This window comes from Pimephales promelas, chromosome 2 (assembly GCF_988280905.1).
Source record: "Pimephales promelas chromosome 2, fPimPro1.hap1.1, whole genome shotgun sequence".
Lineage (NCBI taxonomy): Eukaryota > Metazoa > Chordata > Actinopteri > Cypriniformes > Leuciscidae > Pimephales > Pimephales promelas.
Window position 1 is genome coordinate 5874814 of NC_142770.1, and position 16937 is coordinate 5891750.

General features: G+C 35.2%; 2 protein-coding genes across 4 annotated transcripts in view; one reads left to right on the top strand and one right to left on the bottom strand.

Moving 5' to 3' along the window:
• Window positions 1–934: 934 nt before the first annotated feature.
• On the bottom strand, window positions 935–2725 carry LOC120475677 (uncharacterized). Its single transcript, XM_039666346.2, has 4 exons — window positions 2618–2725; window positions 2221–2529; window positions 1292–1570; window positions 935–1192 (listed from the first exon to the last, which is right to left on the bottom strand). Exons 1-4 carry the CDS (start codon window positions 2658–2660, stop codon window positions 1008–1010), a joined length of 816 nt encoding a protein of 271 aa, XP_039522280.2. The 5' UTR covers window positions 2661–2725; the 3' UTR covers window positions 935–1007.
• Window positions 2726–7397: 4672 nt separating this feature from the next.
• Window positions 7398–16937, top strand: part of LOC120475650 (uncharacterized) — a 33483-nt gene continuing 23943 nt past the window's right edge. For all 3 annotated transcript variants that reach the window (XM_089120482.1, XM_089120488.1, XM_089120484.1), the window contains exons 1-7: window positions 7398–7506; window positions 10566–10627; window positions 12168–12255; window positions 12655–12756; window positions 13626–13727; window positions 13908–13989; window positions 16583–16778. In XM_089120482.1, coding sequence (XP_088976608.1) covers window positions 12197–12255; window positions 12655–12756; window positions 13626–13727; window positions 13908–13989; window positions 16583–16778 — 541 coding nt within the window. In that variant the 5' untranslated portion in view covers window positions 7398–7506; window positions 10566–10627; window positions 12168–12196. The remainder of the gene's footprint in view (window positions 7507–10565; window positions 10628–12167; window positions 12256–12654; window positions 12757–13625; window positions 13728–13907; window positions 13990–16582; window positions 16779–16937) is intronic.

A 16937-nucleotide genomic window follows, 5' to 3' on the forward strand; every position in this document is an offset into this window, starting at 1 on the left:
TACGTCTATAGACTGAAAGCAATAATAGGCATGCGCATGATGTCAGTTTACACAAATTCACATTTTTTGTAGTTTACATGCAGACGATAAGGTTTTCAAAAACTTGCACTTTGAAACATGTTTTCTGTTTTCAGACCCCTAAAACACTGTTATCGTAAAAAAAAAAAACACCCCGAAAAAGGTTTTTTTTGTTGTTGTTTTTAGTTAGTGATGAACCTTAGTGATGATATTTAAAGGGATACTCCACTCACCCTCAATTTGTTGCAAACCTGTATGAGTTTCTTTCTTCTGCTGAACACAAAGCAAGATATTTTGCAGAACGATTGGAACTTGGGCCCCATTGACCTCCATAGTATTTTTTTTTCCTACTATGGAAGTCAATGGTGCCAAACAACTGTTTGCTTTCAATCGTTCTTCAAAATATCTTCCTTTGAGTTCAACAGAAGAAAGAAACTCATACAGGTTTGCAACAATTTGAGGGTGAGTAAATGATGACAGACTTTTCATTTTTGGATGGAGTATCCCTTTAATCATTCACAGTTTAATTGGTTTAATTGGGTTTTCAAAATGATCTGAACTAATTTGTGACCCGGTTTAATTTTTATCTCGGTTTAATAGTTCTCTGGAATGTAAATGTATGCTGTAGATTTAAGGTCCGACTTCACTGGAATTACTGGAAAACCAAACCTGTTTAATAGAAGTTGGTGTCCACATACTTTTTGCTGTATATGTGCCAAATATACAGTATATCTTACATCGTGTTGTTCTGACCTGTGTGATTTAGTGTAAAATTTGGTCAAGTAAATATTTTGAACTGAAACACATACTGTACATATGCTCTACTTTTGTTTACATTTAAATAAATAAATTGTGCTGATCATCATGTGAATGATTCTATGAGCAGATATGCATATATACGATGGGGAGGGGGGGGGTATATTTTATATATTACATTTTCATAACAAAAAAAGAAGAGAACGATTTAAAAGCTACAAAACTGTTTATTCTTATTTTAGAGCATCAGATCCATCATTGAAGGTCTGATGTCTCTCCAATTCAACTCTTCTTAATCTGATGTCATAAACCAGCACAATAAACGCAGCCACAGCGGACACGCCCACCAGAGCAGTGACGACCAATCGGATCACAGCTTCAGTGCTTTCACAATTATGAGCTTCATCTGAAGAGAGAACTTAAGCACAGAAACAAAATATTACGACACAGTAAATACAATAATATCACACAACAGAGACTGATTCATAAAAGAATTATAACTTGACAGCTAACGCACCTGAACACAAACGACAGAGATCGGTAATGCAGACGTGTTTGGTCTGTTTGCTGATGGGATTGTTCACCACACATTCGTAAGTGTTGTTATCCTGATATTCCACCTCCAAAGGTAGAGAGAGACTGATGCTGAGATCAGACACACTGATGCTGGACAATACACTCATTCCTTTATACCAGGAGAGAGTCACATGACTCACATTCATCACTGAACACACCAGTGAACATCTTGATGAACATTTTGAAATGTCACTGGTAATGACAGGAATGGATAGTGGAGCTGCAATACATGAAATAAGATGAAACCTGCACATTAAGAATAACAAGAGGAATGTTTTATTTATTAGTGTTTAAGTGTTGAGTGTTTACTGTGACCTATCTTAAAGTCTCCCTCACACCGTGGCTACTTGGGATGCGATGCGAGAAAAGCAAATATAACCCATTATAATAATTGATGCTGTCTACACTGGATGCAGAGCGGGGCAATGCTATAACAAAGAGATTTGCAATGGTCGCTTTTTCACGTCAAGTGTAGGCAGCCTTAAGGGAAGAAGCAGTGTTAGTTCTGTGCGACCTGAACTGGGTGTGAGGGATCCACAATGTGGAAAGGCTCCAATGGTTTGAAAACCCCTGATCTAATGGAATGAGTTATGTTGGTTCACAATTAAATAATATTTCATTTCAGGAATCTGACAAGTATATCACAAAGTGTCTGAAACGTATCTAAAAAAACAAAACTGTAAAATCATGCTAATGCACATGTGCAACAGGTGATGCCTCTTTGAAAAAGTCAAAATGCTGTTTTAAAACAAAAGTGGGACCACAGTCTCTAGAATGTATCTATTAAAATATGAAAACCATCGTGAAATATAGATATCATTACTGGGATGATATACTATTTACAATGTAAATGAAATACAGTATACTCACCATAAACTGTAACTCTGAACGTCTTGGTTATCTCATTATTAATAATAATAATACTTAATTCATAGACTCCAGTGTCTGTGATTCTGGTGTCTGTGATGGTGAGAGATCCGGTTCTCTCCAGCTTCAGTCTGTCTGTGAATCTCGCATTATCATAATATGTAGGATTTCCCTTCATTACTTTAGCTATGCGAATGCCGTCAAATCTCCACTCGATCTCATTCTTTAGTTGCATTTCAGAAACATTAGAGTCCAGAGTGACAGAATCTCCCACCATCACTGAAACTTCACGTGACTCAACATCAAACACACCTGCAGAACAAAAGTGACGTAAATATTTAAACAAAGTTTATTTTCTTACTTTATGATAAAACTATTTCCATATAGATTCATAACTTACCAACCAGACACAACAAAAACAACAAAACAAATGTGCGAATCATTTTCAAAAAGCCTCTGGGAACTGAAACTAATGTGACACTAAAAGGTAATTAATACGCTAAAGTTTAGAGCCTCAGAACTCCGCCAGTCTGGAAACCCACATTATCGTGCACGCGCCTGAGGTCGAGTCATCGCTGCAACACGTGGTGACGTATCCATCTGTTCAACCAGTGAGAGTTTAGTCCGGTTGTGCTTGCGGAAATCCAGTCAATTGGGAAGTAAGTTAATATTAATAAGCTTATTTATAAAAAAAATTAACAAAACTGAACGTTTATGATTGATTTAAGTTGAAAATGTGTATAAAGCTTAACAGTGACTCTAAAATATGTATTTTAGTTATGGGAGTGGCATATGTTTTGGATTGATAGGGCCAGTTTTATTTTATTGACTTTTTGGCTATTATTGATTGATGTTTGGGCTGGTTTTGCACAGACCTGGACAATCTCATAGTTAACAAGTCGAATAATAGAATTAATATGATAAATCAAGTTTGCATTCGAGGTGACATTTTCTAAATAAATCAATCAAATTAACCAAAAGCCGTTTTAAGAATGAACTCAATCACGTGTATACCAGGGTTCTCAAGTCTCACGCATTGGCCGTGAGACACACTCATTTCGACCGCTTCACACGCTCACACGCCACACTGTGTATTTCTCACGCTGAAAAGGCAATGCCAACCAAGTTGTCCTGGCTGAAAGCTTTCTAACGCTGTATACGAGGCGCAGGCAAACAAAGTGAAGTTTCCTGCCGCCAGCGCGTATCTCCGCCAGATTGCGTTCGTTACTAGGCAACATATATGCGCGCTGCGTGCACCACTGATCTATACATGACATGTCATTCAGTAGCGCGAACACACGGAAATGGACGGAACATCCTCGGTATCCTAGGTAACCAACAACATCGCGCGAACACATGTGTCGTGATGGAGAAGAAGGTAAGTTGGAAGAAGCTCGTCTAACATTTTTGGGCTAGAACATTAATATGTAGCCCATCGTACATTATTATTGATGCAGTCAAAAACTCTACAACTACTTTGCAACCAGGCTCAGTTTGGCTATCTTACGTTATCTGAAACGAAGAGACATGTTAGTGGGTATGGAAAGGAATGAAGATTTACTGATTTTATTTTAAATTATATTATACTGTAATATTAATAGTCTTTCTAGTTACATTAAGGATGTATTACAGCAGATTGCTTTGGGTAATATTTAATCATTGTCATAATGTTGCATTTGTATTTTTCAAAGATGTCAGGAAAAAAGCAGAAAGATATTTTGTCATTTTGGGCACCAAAGGGTAAGCCCCCTAAAAAGGTTGCCAGATTAGAGGAGGAGACAGTGGAAGAGGTGGTGCACTCTAATCTGTCCATTTGTTCTCAATGTCCCACCACACAATAAATCATTCGTCTAGATAGAAGACGCATTCAAAAATCAAAATGCAATTTTTAAAGATTTGTTTGAAACTGTTTGGAGCAATTTGTTATATTTTTGGTTAGCTATATTTGTAATACTGCATTAAAGAGTATTTGATGTGATGAATTGCTCTGTCATTTATCAGATTTACTAATTGTTATAATTTTAATTTGTTCTGGTTAATTATTAACAGTGGGTAACATTGGGGGCGGGGATGGGTGGGGCGGGGCTTCATTATGGCTCCTCCCCTAACCGCGTGTGATCTCACTCCAAGCTTTTGCTCAAACTTGAGAACCCTGTGTATACAGATTCTGTAATGTTCAAAACACTCTAAAGTTGTCTTTTTAGTGTGCTGAGCCTATTTATTGGCCTGTATTTTTCTTAATGTGCATTATTCAGTTTAGATTTATAATATTATATTATATTTATCCACACTGTTTGTATGGAAACACAATCAATCAAACAGCTGTAAAATAATTAAAGTTGGTCATTTGAAATAAAAGGTTTGTTTGTAAATGGGTCATATTATTAGAATAAGTCAGTCTTGACCAAGTCAGTCTCAAAAACTTGCAGTCGACGTTTGGTTGAATATTGTGCTCTTATTTAGTGCTGAGAGATGATCTTCTGTCAGTCTGTTTTAGAGAAAATAGAGAGTGAATAATGCATGATGGGTTTGACAAATACCACTGTTGAGGAATTCATTATACTTTATTTTACAGTGAATCTTTTGTGAATCTGACTTGAAGGAAAATAATGTCTTCGCTTGTTTACCCATCAGTCAACCGCACACATGCAATAGTAAACAGGAGCGAGACGTTTGTCCACTCAACAGAAACCACATTCATCTGGGTCAGTCTTCCTCTAAACTAACCTGAAACACACTCGACCGCAACAGGTTTCACTTTAACTCTGAAACTGAGCTGAGAGTGTGTAAAGCATTCAGTGGAAACATATGGTATCTTGCAAACTTCATTTAACTCTTTTTTTATTCCACAGTAAAGCTTTTTTGTGCTAAACACACAAGCTCAGACACCAGAAAACAGTTCACTTTGTTTGTGATTGGTTACTGGTTCTTTGTTTCGCTTCTCATTTCCTTTTTTTTCATTTTTGATTCCAATAGTTCTTACAAAACTGTCCAGCAGTCATATTTAGAGTTCATGTTTTATGATAAATATTCTGTACTCAATAAGTCTTAAACTGATATCTGTTCTCTGATGATCTGAAGCTAATGTTTGCAGATGGTCTGAGTTCTTGTGGTTTATTTTCAGCATCTTCTCTTCTCTGCGGTTACAGACCATGTCTCGAGAACAACAGCGTTAACAAAACCTTTCCCTTATTTCCAAACCTATGCAACCGAATCACTTTATCAGTGGTAAATTAGTATGTGGATATATCAGATCTCACAAAAAGAGCTTTGTGTTGTTCTTTTAATTTCTCATTTTATTCCGACTGAAGTTTATTTTGTGTCTCTGAGTTCCAGTAGACCACATCCTGTAGATGTTTGACAGTATCTCAGCAGACACAAACTGACCCTTCATGTTCTGTGCACAATTTAACGTAAATGTATTTAGACAGAATCTAAAGTTCAGAGTGTGAATTCACTCCCTGCTAGTATTTAATTCATCAATTTGGCATGATATTCTGCACTCTTATTATATTAATGATGTGCCTTATTATTATATATTAGGTTATCATATTAACTACATTGCATTCAAACACAATGAAGATAAGGCTCACAAACAGATAAGGCTCCTGGCGCGCCCCCTAGTGACTAAACATGAAAACATCTATTTTTCCCTTGTTACTGCTGATATGCCATGCTATTCCCTGAGGAGGGGGATCGTGGACCCCATTTCATTTTATTTATTTGTTCTAATAAAATGGTCATCAGCTACTTCCTAAACCACACATCTCATTGTTTAAAGCAGGGATGAGTGAACGTAAGTCTTAACATAACCTTCTCACAGTCAAAACTTACTACATTTCAATATGTAAATCTTAGCCTATCTAAATACTTGAATTTTAAACTAAGTAAAATAACATTCACAAATGTTAAAGTGGTTCACATACTTTTTCAATAACCAAGGGAAAATCAAAAGCATTAATATAATCATGATAAACAGTAACTGAGAACAACCGGTAACACGGTATACATGACAGGGCAAAAATAGTTTTTTTAAAGGTTTATTTTGTTCAGTGACCATTCAGCATTAACAGAAACAGGCAAATTATGTTTTTATATATTATTTTATTATTATTATTTTTTTTTACAGGTGGTATAAAGGAAGAGGCTAGTCAGTTAGCAGAAATCTGGCTCTTTAATAAAAATTTTGCAAACGATACTGGTGATATTGAGGTTAAACAAACATAATGAAGTATATGTTGCTTATCTCAAATCTGATTTAGCTAATCCAAATTTACCACACAAATATTACAAATTATACAAACTGTATACTGTCTACTTTGTCTTAATTGTAAGTTAAATCATTGTTTCTTTTAACATATATTTTAATATCAGAATTTCTATTCATTATATACAGAACAGCTTAAAAAACAAGATTTTTTATTTGTTTGAAAGATTCATTAGTTCACAATCCATATGTAGACTTGAAGTTTAAAAAGGCACACAAGCGTTTTTGAGACGAACTGTTTAAGAATAAACATGTTATTCTGGCCAATACAGACAACACATTCTCATATCACTGTATTTATTTATTGTCAAATCAAAGTCAGTGCATTATCATTAACATGCACAAAGCTAGCCTCCTGTCTAATGGAGAGAAAAAAATAAGAAATGGGAATGACCTCACTATCATGGTTAGTAAAATCTTTTTTCCTCATTATAGAAAAGCATATTTGTTTAAAATGTTCAACCAAATTGAATACAAATATTACTGCACTTTTATATATAATTTTATTTTTGTGCTTTTTATTTTTATCCTAATTTTTATATATAGGAAAATGACAGTGATGGTACTGGGATTTCATTCAGGACAGCTTTGTTTTAGGATGTAATGCTATCAGCCTTGTAATACAATGTAAAATTGATCTGCAGTTTGAATTCATCACATGTGAAGTGTGTTTATGCCATCAAAGTAGGCTGATGATGAAACCAAAAATCAGTTGGACGGAAAGCTTTAGATTATATTATAATTTGTTTACTAAATAGTAGTATATTTTATTATTAGTGTAAGTATTTGTTCGTCTTGCGGGATTTATTACGATATGTTGTAGAATAGTCTTGCTCCAGCAGGTGGCGGTAAGCACATGTTCAGCCGCTTCAAACCGCGTCAGTAAAACCCAAGAAGAAGACAAAAACGAAAGTTACGAGGAATGGAAAAACACACAAACAAACGGAGATAACAAGAGAACGCGTTGCTCGTTGGATTTGATTAATGTCTGTCCCAGAATTTTAATTTATCACCAACCAAAGGTAGGTGCTAAATTAACAGTAATACTTTCGGTCATTTATTTATATTCCATCCACAATTCGAGCGAGAGATTTTGAGAAAGTTTTGGTGACGGGCGCTGACAGGCCACAGGCGTAAGAGGACAGCATTTTTTTTTAATATACGCATAAATTCCCTTTTTAGTGGACAAGAATGCAAGTAAGTTTTGATACTTTCTCGATTTTAATTATTAGGGGGAATACATGGATTTGTTATACTGTAGGCCTATGTAAGTATTAAGTTTTACATTTTAATTTAAGGCCGGTGTTACGGATCAACTGGGGATCATGTTAACTGGGGACGCGCGCGTGCACGCAGACAGTTTTACCTGGATTTCCAGCAGATGTTAAACGGTGACAGATTCGTCACAGCTATTTTTTCACTGAGCAGATTTCCAAAGCTTTCCATTTTATTGTTAAATGTTTGCATCATATTTTGGCTCTGTTGTTTACTCTGCGCTGCTCCGCTGTATGTTTCAGACGCCTTTAAGGGAAGTTTTAATGTGCTTTAATTTCGCGACACACAGAGCACGCCCACATTATTTTTTTACATTAGTTTCAATAAAATTTGTATCTGATGACAACTGTAAATATATTAAATAAATTATACTATTGACATTGTGTATTTGCAGTGCTTGTGTATTCGCAGATTATTGTTATGATGCCAATTTGTGGCTTAATTAAAATTGAGCAGCAATACTGCTGTGGTTAAAGGGACATGTCAAGCATTTATTTATTTATTATTTATGAATTTTAATGTTTCTGAGGAATGAGTTAAAACATAAAGCATACAGTACACTCCATAAATGTTCATAAAGAGTGGTGAAAATTGATAAGCCATATAGCTTATGGATCCAGTGATTTACCCACAGCATTTATAGGGAATGTTCAACAAACATATTCATTAGCTAACTGTTAGCTAATGAATATGTTTGTTGAACATTCCCTATAAATGTTAAACAGCTAAACAGACCTATGAAAGCAACAAAAGAAAGAAAAAAATAGGCAAATGTGCATGCATGCAGCCAGGACAGCTTTTTTGCCATCTGTGAAGGTCTGACCACACAGTCTCACCTTCTGAACATTCAATCTAAGGAAGGATGAACAAACTATAGAATAAGTTAGAATTACATGCTAATGAAGAACAGTTACTTGTTTTGCAATGTGTATAATTTTTTCTTACCCATTGGCCAGTTTGGCCTTACTGCTCTCCATCTCATTTAAATCATGGTATATTAGAAAATAAATGTCAGTTGTATTACCTTTCTATAGTAAGAGCAATTTAACACACAATCACCCTTCACTGAGAAATGTTCACATCTCCTCTTAGTGTTCCTTTATTGAGCAGCTGCCAAATAATGGTTATCCTACAAAGTTTTTGATTTGTGTAACTTTAATTGCATCAATTTGCTGTGGTAGTCTATGGCCTAACAACAATGACACCAGTAACAATAATGACACTTAATTTATAGACCTTTTGAGCACTGGCATAATTTATATTACATAAAAAGTTGCCCAAACACATTATATTTTATTTATAAAACTCATAGACTATTCTGTAATATTTCTTTTGTTAAAGATGTCAGCAAGTAAACAATAAAGCATTTCGTATTGTTTTAGAGAGGGTCATGACATTCATGTGAGGTGACAAATGATTAAGAGGTTAGTGATGTAGGTGAAAATTAGACATAGGCTAGAGAATATCAGGCCTATACTGTATATTTGTAATAAGTCATCATCACAATATCATATGTTCTGCTTATTTCAGTAATACACTCTGTGTTTTTCACAGGACTTTAATCACTAAAGACAAAGTGTTCTCTAAATGTCCAATACAAGACATTAGAAAGGCTACACAACATTCAAGTTTATGCTACTGAGCATAATGTACAATGTTTAAGCAACTTTGCATTTCAAGGTACACATTCTAAAGTCTTATAAGTTCTTGCTTTCCCTGGGAATTGAACCCTCGACTCTGGTGTTGCGCACACAACACTCTACTATTTGAGCTACATGAATGCTCAATTCCATGTTTTGATGGTTGATCAAATGATTACATGCTTATACAAATATGCAGTAGTAAATACAAAATTCTTCTGAAAGAAACAAAGAAATTATTTTTTATTTTATGAATCTTTTGAAAATGTTACATTAAGTTCATGAGATAATTAACTTCATGATATATATGATACGGACGCGTCACAGCTGGTTGTTCAAAAAAGAGATCTAAATATCATCAGAGTAAAATAAGCTGATAAGATAAAAATAATTGATCCATTTTAAAATTAGGCTATATATGCTGATCGAAAAATGCAACTTGTTGAAAAAATGTAAATGACTTTGCAATTTATGTTTCTTTTAGGTAGCCTACTTTAACTTAATCTAACGTTACATCTGTTGTTATTTGTGATTAGAACTCATGACAACACAAGTGCGCTGACAAGTCTGTTCATCCAATGAAAGCGAATGACCCTTGTTAACATGGGCGTGGTTTCTGAGCTTGACACTAAAGTATGCTAAACTTCTTTGAAAATGCGTCAAATACAAAGGAATATCATACACTGCAAAAACAAAGCGCTTTATTTGCATACCGTGTACTGGTAACTGGTGAAATATTCGTTTTTATCGGTGAAAAATAGGGCACGAATCTGTCGCTGTTAACATCTGCTGGAAATCCAGGTAAAACTATTTGCGTGCACGCGCGCGTCCCCAGTTAACATGATCCCCAGTTGATCCGTAACACCGGATGTTGACTTGAGGTACTTAGCTGCTAAGTACTTAACAATTTATTGCGTTTCTCTCTTAGGTTCTTCTACGTTTCACTTCTCGCTTATGCTGTTGTTTTTGTTAAGCGAAATTGAAAATACTTTTCCAATTTACAGTTGCAGATAATTTAAACGTTCGTTCATGTAGGCTAGGCCTTGTTTTTGTCGGCGTTTTATTTTTTATTTTCATTTTTTTTTTTTGTCAAAGAGCATAATTTGTTATTAAATTTAAATATTTAATTTGACATCTTTATTGAACACACTCTTTATCTTTAAAAGGGTGCTTAAATTTGTCGGTGAAGAGTGACTCGTCAGATGGTGGCCGAACAATCTTACCAGAGGTATTTCATGTGTTTCTTATTTTTGGTCACAGACTTTGATAGAAACTTGATCAATTAATTATTGTCATATATAGTTCAGATATTTACCAGCGTTTTTCTTTTGTCTTTGCCAAAAAAAATAATAATAAAAATTACTGGAGATATTGACATATTTGCCAATTTTGATAGAATGTAGTAGAATTTTATAGTTATAACTAGTTTCATGCTGAGAGATTCCCAGTGAAATACTGGCATAAAGCTGGCTTGACACTGGATATATTCGCACATTTATGGACCGTCTCCAAAGTTACATACAAAATATGTTTCTAACATAAAAAGCATTTGAAGAGCAATGACTAACAGTGATAAAACCAACAGTAAGGTTTTCTTGTAGGAGCATGCCAGCCATGATGCACACCTTTTAGATTTTTTAGATTTAAGAAAATAAACTGTCAAATCATGTAGGCCTACGCCTACCGCATTATCTCATATTTATAGGTCAAAACGTGTGTGAAATGTTTTGAATGGAAATATTCACTGCTTAAACATAGAACCATGTTGAATTTCTCCTTTAAAAATATAATGCATTAAATGAGTAGTTCACTTTTCAAAAAACTTTTGCTGATAATTTACTCACCCTCATGTCATCCAAGATGTCCATGTCTTTCTTTCTTCAGTTGTTTTTGATGAAAACATTCCATCATTTTTCTCCATATAATGCACTTCAGTGGGAACTAAACGGTTCAAGGTCCAAAAGACACTTTCAGTGCAAACTGCAAACAAACTTTTTTTTCTTTTAAATGAGCGATCGTTCCTCTTATTAAGACTCTTATTCATCGTCTGGAATCGTTTAAAGCCCTTTGAACAGTTTGCAGTTTGTACTGAAAGTGTCTTTTGGACCTTGAACAGTTTGGCTCCCATTGAAGTGCATTACATGGAGAAAAATGATGGAATGTTTTCATCAAAAACCTTAATTTCTTTTCGACTGAAGAAAGAATGACGTGGACATCTTGGATGACATGGGGGTGAGTAAATTACCAGCAAAAGTTTTTTTTAAAGTGAACTACTCCTTTAAAATGCAAGCAGGGTTATTGAAACATTTTTTTCAAGGACTGCCATTCAACAAGCTTTTTTGTTTTAAAAACATTGGCAGTATTTTACTTCCATAGTTTATACATTTTTCTATCATCAGAACGAACAATCAAGCTGAATAACTTGTTTCTCGTTTTTCTTCATTCAATGATATATCAAATAATGATTGAACAGACGTGTGTTGAGGGGAGCATTTGAAAATGATTAAATGTTTTTTGAATTTGAAATAATGATCAAAAAATGACAAAATAATCAACAATTAATAAAAATTGAATATGATTGTAAAATTATGCTGAACTGCAATAGAGAATGTAACAAACTGGGTTAATTTTTCCCTCTCAGTGTTTTAACACACTATTTAAATGTCTATTCACTTATACATTTTAGAGCCATGAACTTTGTTATAGTGTTTGTTGCTGTGCTAACTTAACATTCTTCATCATAACGACTGATTGTTTCCACAAACCAGAGCTGATCTGCTTTCAGTGGAAGTTTAGTATGTCAGATGAGCGAGGAAAGGACTCTCTCTCTAGGATGAGTCTCTCAGAGAAACATAGGTAAGACTGCGTTTGTTTTCACACAATCATTTTAAACTACTGAAGTTTTAGATTATTCCTGTGAAGAACAAAGCTATTATATTTGCAAATGCTTTGCAGAACTTCCTAATAAATACATATTTTGTGGCCCAGATGATAAACAACTAAAACCTGAAAAGGAAAAACAATATTAAGTCTAAATCAAATTATCAGCAGTAGTGTTATATTGCAGTACAAAAATATTGTTATAGTTACATTGATTTTTTTGAAAAATGTATATAAAAAGTATAAGTTTACAGTTGATTGGGCAAATGCCTCATCAGGATTCCGTCTGTGAAGAGAATAGAGAGAGTCTGTGCCGTTAACAAAAACAGATGAACTTCTGTTATTAAATAGTTTCTTCTCTCTTTGTGTCATTAGTGTAAGCTCAGGCTCAAATGTGTCCGGCCCTCTGTCTATGAAGAGTGACTTTTCAAATGATGGTGGTCGACCGAACATCAGTGAGAAGACATCTATCAAACGGTATTTTTATGTTTAACATTACAGAGTTATAATTTCTCTACAATGGTCTATCTATATGGGGAAACTTGCATTGATTAATGTTATAGCGTTAGATGTGGAAAGACAATACAAGTATTTGGGCAACATTTTAGATGATAAATTGAATTTTGACACCAATACAGACTATATATGCAAAAAAAAAACTAATCAGAGACTTTTCTTTTTAAGAAAGTTGAGAAAGTTGAGTTTAATGTTGATAGATCCCTTCTGAAAGCTTTTTATTAATCTTTTGTTGAGTCAATTTTACTATGATCTGCTGGTTTGGCAATGTGAGTGTAATTAACAAAAACAGTTTGGGAAAAACTGTAAGCATATGTCAGAAAATAATTGGTACTGATCTGAACAGCATTGAGCATGTGTATAAGGCCAGAGCTACACAGAGGGCAATGGCCATTTTGGCTAACGCCACTCACCCTCTACACTCCGAGTTCTGCCCCCTACCATCAGGAAGGAGGTATACCTACCGAAAACGTGCCAGATCCAACAGATATTTGAAATCATTTGTACCAATAGCTGTTGGGTTTCTCAACAAATTATAGGTACATGTAATTTATGTTTTTATCTATTTATTATCTCATGTTTTTATCTGTTTTTGTGTGAATGTGTATGTGTTGGCTACCGGTTGTGAACTAAATTGCCGCTTGGGGACATTAAAGATATTTCAATTCAATTCTTAACTAAATACAGCAATGATTCACTGAATAGAATGTCCACTAGTCTGATTTCCTCTTTATTGAACTCAATCTGGAGCTTCTTTCCAATAACACAATATAATACTGAAGTGTCTTCTGTAGTGAAATGTGCTTTCTCTCTGTTCTTTGTGTCGTTAGTGTAAGCTCAGGCTCACATGTGTCCAGCCCTGTGTCTGTGAAGAGTGACTTTTCAAATGATGGTGGTCGACCGAACTTCAGTGAGAAGACATCTATCAAACGGTCATTTTTATAAGTTTTTATATAGAGTTATAATTTTTCTACAATGGTCTATCTATGTGATGAAACTTAACTAAATACAGCAATGATTCACAGAATAAAATTTCCGCTAGTCTGATTGGAGATTTTGGTTATATTTTTTCCTGGAAATGCAGAATTTTGATTTATTTTATTTGCCAACAGGATATATAAAACGTTAGATTCAGATTTCCAGGCTCACAGGAAACACAGGAATTTCACAGACAATCTCCCGTGTATCTTCAAGGTAAGGAAACTTTTATACATTTTCATAGATATTTAAACAAATAGATTATTTATCATGTTTTCAGAAAAAGTAGAAATTTTATTTCTAATTGTTTTGGACCATTACTCTTAATTTTAAAGGTGCATTGCGCAACATTTCATGTTAAAAATAGCTGTTTTCTAACCCATACATGCTCAAACAATCGCCTGATGGGCTGAATGAGCCCTTCTCTGATCACTGCGATCGCCTCTATAATCCTGTACAGTGAAATAACTAAGAGGGATTTGGGCTCGAATCTGAGACTGGCCGTGACGTCATGTCCGTTCATGCTCGCTTGGCTATGTCTGGCAGGTTCGTGTAGCTATTCGCCGCCGTTCTCCGTATCAGAGAAGACAACTCGAGCGACACAACTTTAGTCAAAGTAGACGATGGATTCAAAGGGGCTGTTTTAACCTGGTCACTTCATGCGTTTTCTGTGATCGGACAGCTATTCGATCGTGAAAAAACCAGGATGTAAATGCCCTCCGAAACGGATTTGAAATGGATTTGAATCCGATCGCTCAAACCACTTGAGGACGTGGTCTGGGCCGCATTCCAGTAGGGCTGGGCGATATGGCCAAAAAATCATATCTCGATATTTTTTGGTCAAATGGCGATATACGATATATATCTCGGTACTTTCTACGTTTTCTATTTAGATAAAGAAAATCTTTATATTAAAAAAAAAATATATATATATATATATATAGTATATTCTCATTCGGCCCAATGATATCCTACAAACAATGTTGATATTGAAGGATATGGAAACAAATATAATATAGGCTATGCAATATATTATGTGCAAAAAGCTTTTGTTTTTATATTGACTAAAAGCTAAACTAAAAATGAAAATAAAAACAAAAACAAAAGCACAAACTAATTATATTAGCCTGCATTTGATTACCCCATTATAATCACTTTCACTTTCATTAAAAATATATACTTGTAGGTTTAAAATTCCACATATGGCACATTTATTTCCTCCAACAACAAATATTTTAGCAATATGTTTATTTTAGTCAGAATTATTGCGTACTACGTAGTACTATTCACGCGCATGCGCGCGCCGGCGCTCGTTCAAGGAAGCATGAATTTTAGCGGAGATTCACTTGCAGAAGCTCGTCCTCTTCTGACATGGACATATTTGTTGTGAAATGGACATATTTGCTTTACTTTCTAACATTTACAGATGGAGAATATGTGAAATGTAAGTTGAGCACTGAGGAAAGCACCACATCTCAAACGCATTTGTATATCTGTCAGTCAGCAACAGTGTCTGTCAGAGCATTTGACAGGGCGGCAAGCTACCTTAAACTTGTTAACTAAATCAAAGTGATTTTGACGCAATTAATATAAGCTTGTGTCATGTTTAGGACAAATTGTACTACGTAGCCTAGCTACTTTCACTGTAGCAGCTCACACTGCAACCTCCGCTATTTTTCAGATGTGCTCATATCAAACTACTGTATCGATATAAACGGTATTGCCTCATTCCATATCGTTTCAAAAAATATAACGATACATCGCACATATTCGATATATCGCCCAGCCCAATGACGAAACTGGACAAGTGTAAATGCCTCTGGTTGTTGAAACCAGGCTATATGTCATGTTGTTTTAGTCATATATGACGACGTGCATCAACTCAGATGAGCAGCTGAGTGCCTATTCATAAAGCCAGCGCGCCACAATCTATCGCAAATCAAATTGAAAGTAAGTCGCAGACTCCTGACACTACCATCTTCATTAAAAGTAAAGGAATGAAATGATCTTACAAGGCCTGTTGCCGCTCTTTCTTATTGCTGTCTTTGCTGATTTTGAAATTAGCCGATGATTAATAAAATACAGCTCATATCTGTTGCTTTCGGTGACGTGCACTTCATTAAATCTGTATATAGCACGGAAAGAGACCGGCTTGTAGTTCATCCACACCGCAACGCAAACTCCACGTAAGACAAAGAAAATAAAACTTCAGTCTGTCCAGTGCCAGGCGTCGGAATAAGACGAGAGTCAGCATCGGGAAGCTTTCAACAAACGGAGAGATCTCCGGTCGGCTCTAGGGCTCAAACGGGTCCTATACAAAGTAATAACTGAACGTGTTTCCATAATAATTCAATCATAAGTGGATACAGTAAGAACATAAAACAGTTCAACATGGAGATATATGGAAGAATTTCCGCACACACACACATAAGTGTGTAATTTACTCGAATGCCTTTCCTTTCATATATTTTAAATCACTTGCAGATTTATAACTGTATTACCTCATTATGACTGTAACAAAAGATGTGTGCCACACAGTGTGCGGCTGATGCTCCTTTGGTTATGAACAGCTCGTGCAAACGTGTGTGTGTGTGTGTGTGTGTGTGTGTGTGTTCCTCCATGAACGCGCACACCTCTGGTTGCAGTTTCGCTTGTCACCAGAGGGGGTGTAGTTCTGCAAAAACTCAGATACTTGAGTTTTGCACCTTTAAGAACTCAAAAAATAAGAGAATGCATGTTTTTAGATGTTTTAAATGTACAAATTTGATTTATTATTAATTTTATTTGATTTTTGTTGCTTTGTTTGTAGGATCTTGAGAGCAAAATAATCAAGTTTCTGAAGGATGAGCTGGGTAAATTTAAGAACATATTACAAAAGGTGAGCACTCAAGACATTGTGAAGGACTTTAACGAGAAACGATGTAGTATTAAAGAAGCAGCTCTTGATCTCACACTGCACTACCTGAGAGAGATGAAGCAAGATGAAGCTGCTAATACTCTAAAAGGTAAGAGACTCATGACCATCTGCTAGACCAGGGGTCGGGAACCTATGGCTCGCGAGCCATATATGGCTCTTTTCAGGATTTTATATGGCTCTCCCAATTTTCAAATGTTGACTGAAAAAGTCTCTCAAAAAGTAAAATATTAAGAGATAATTTGAGATG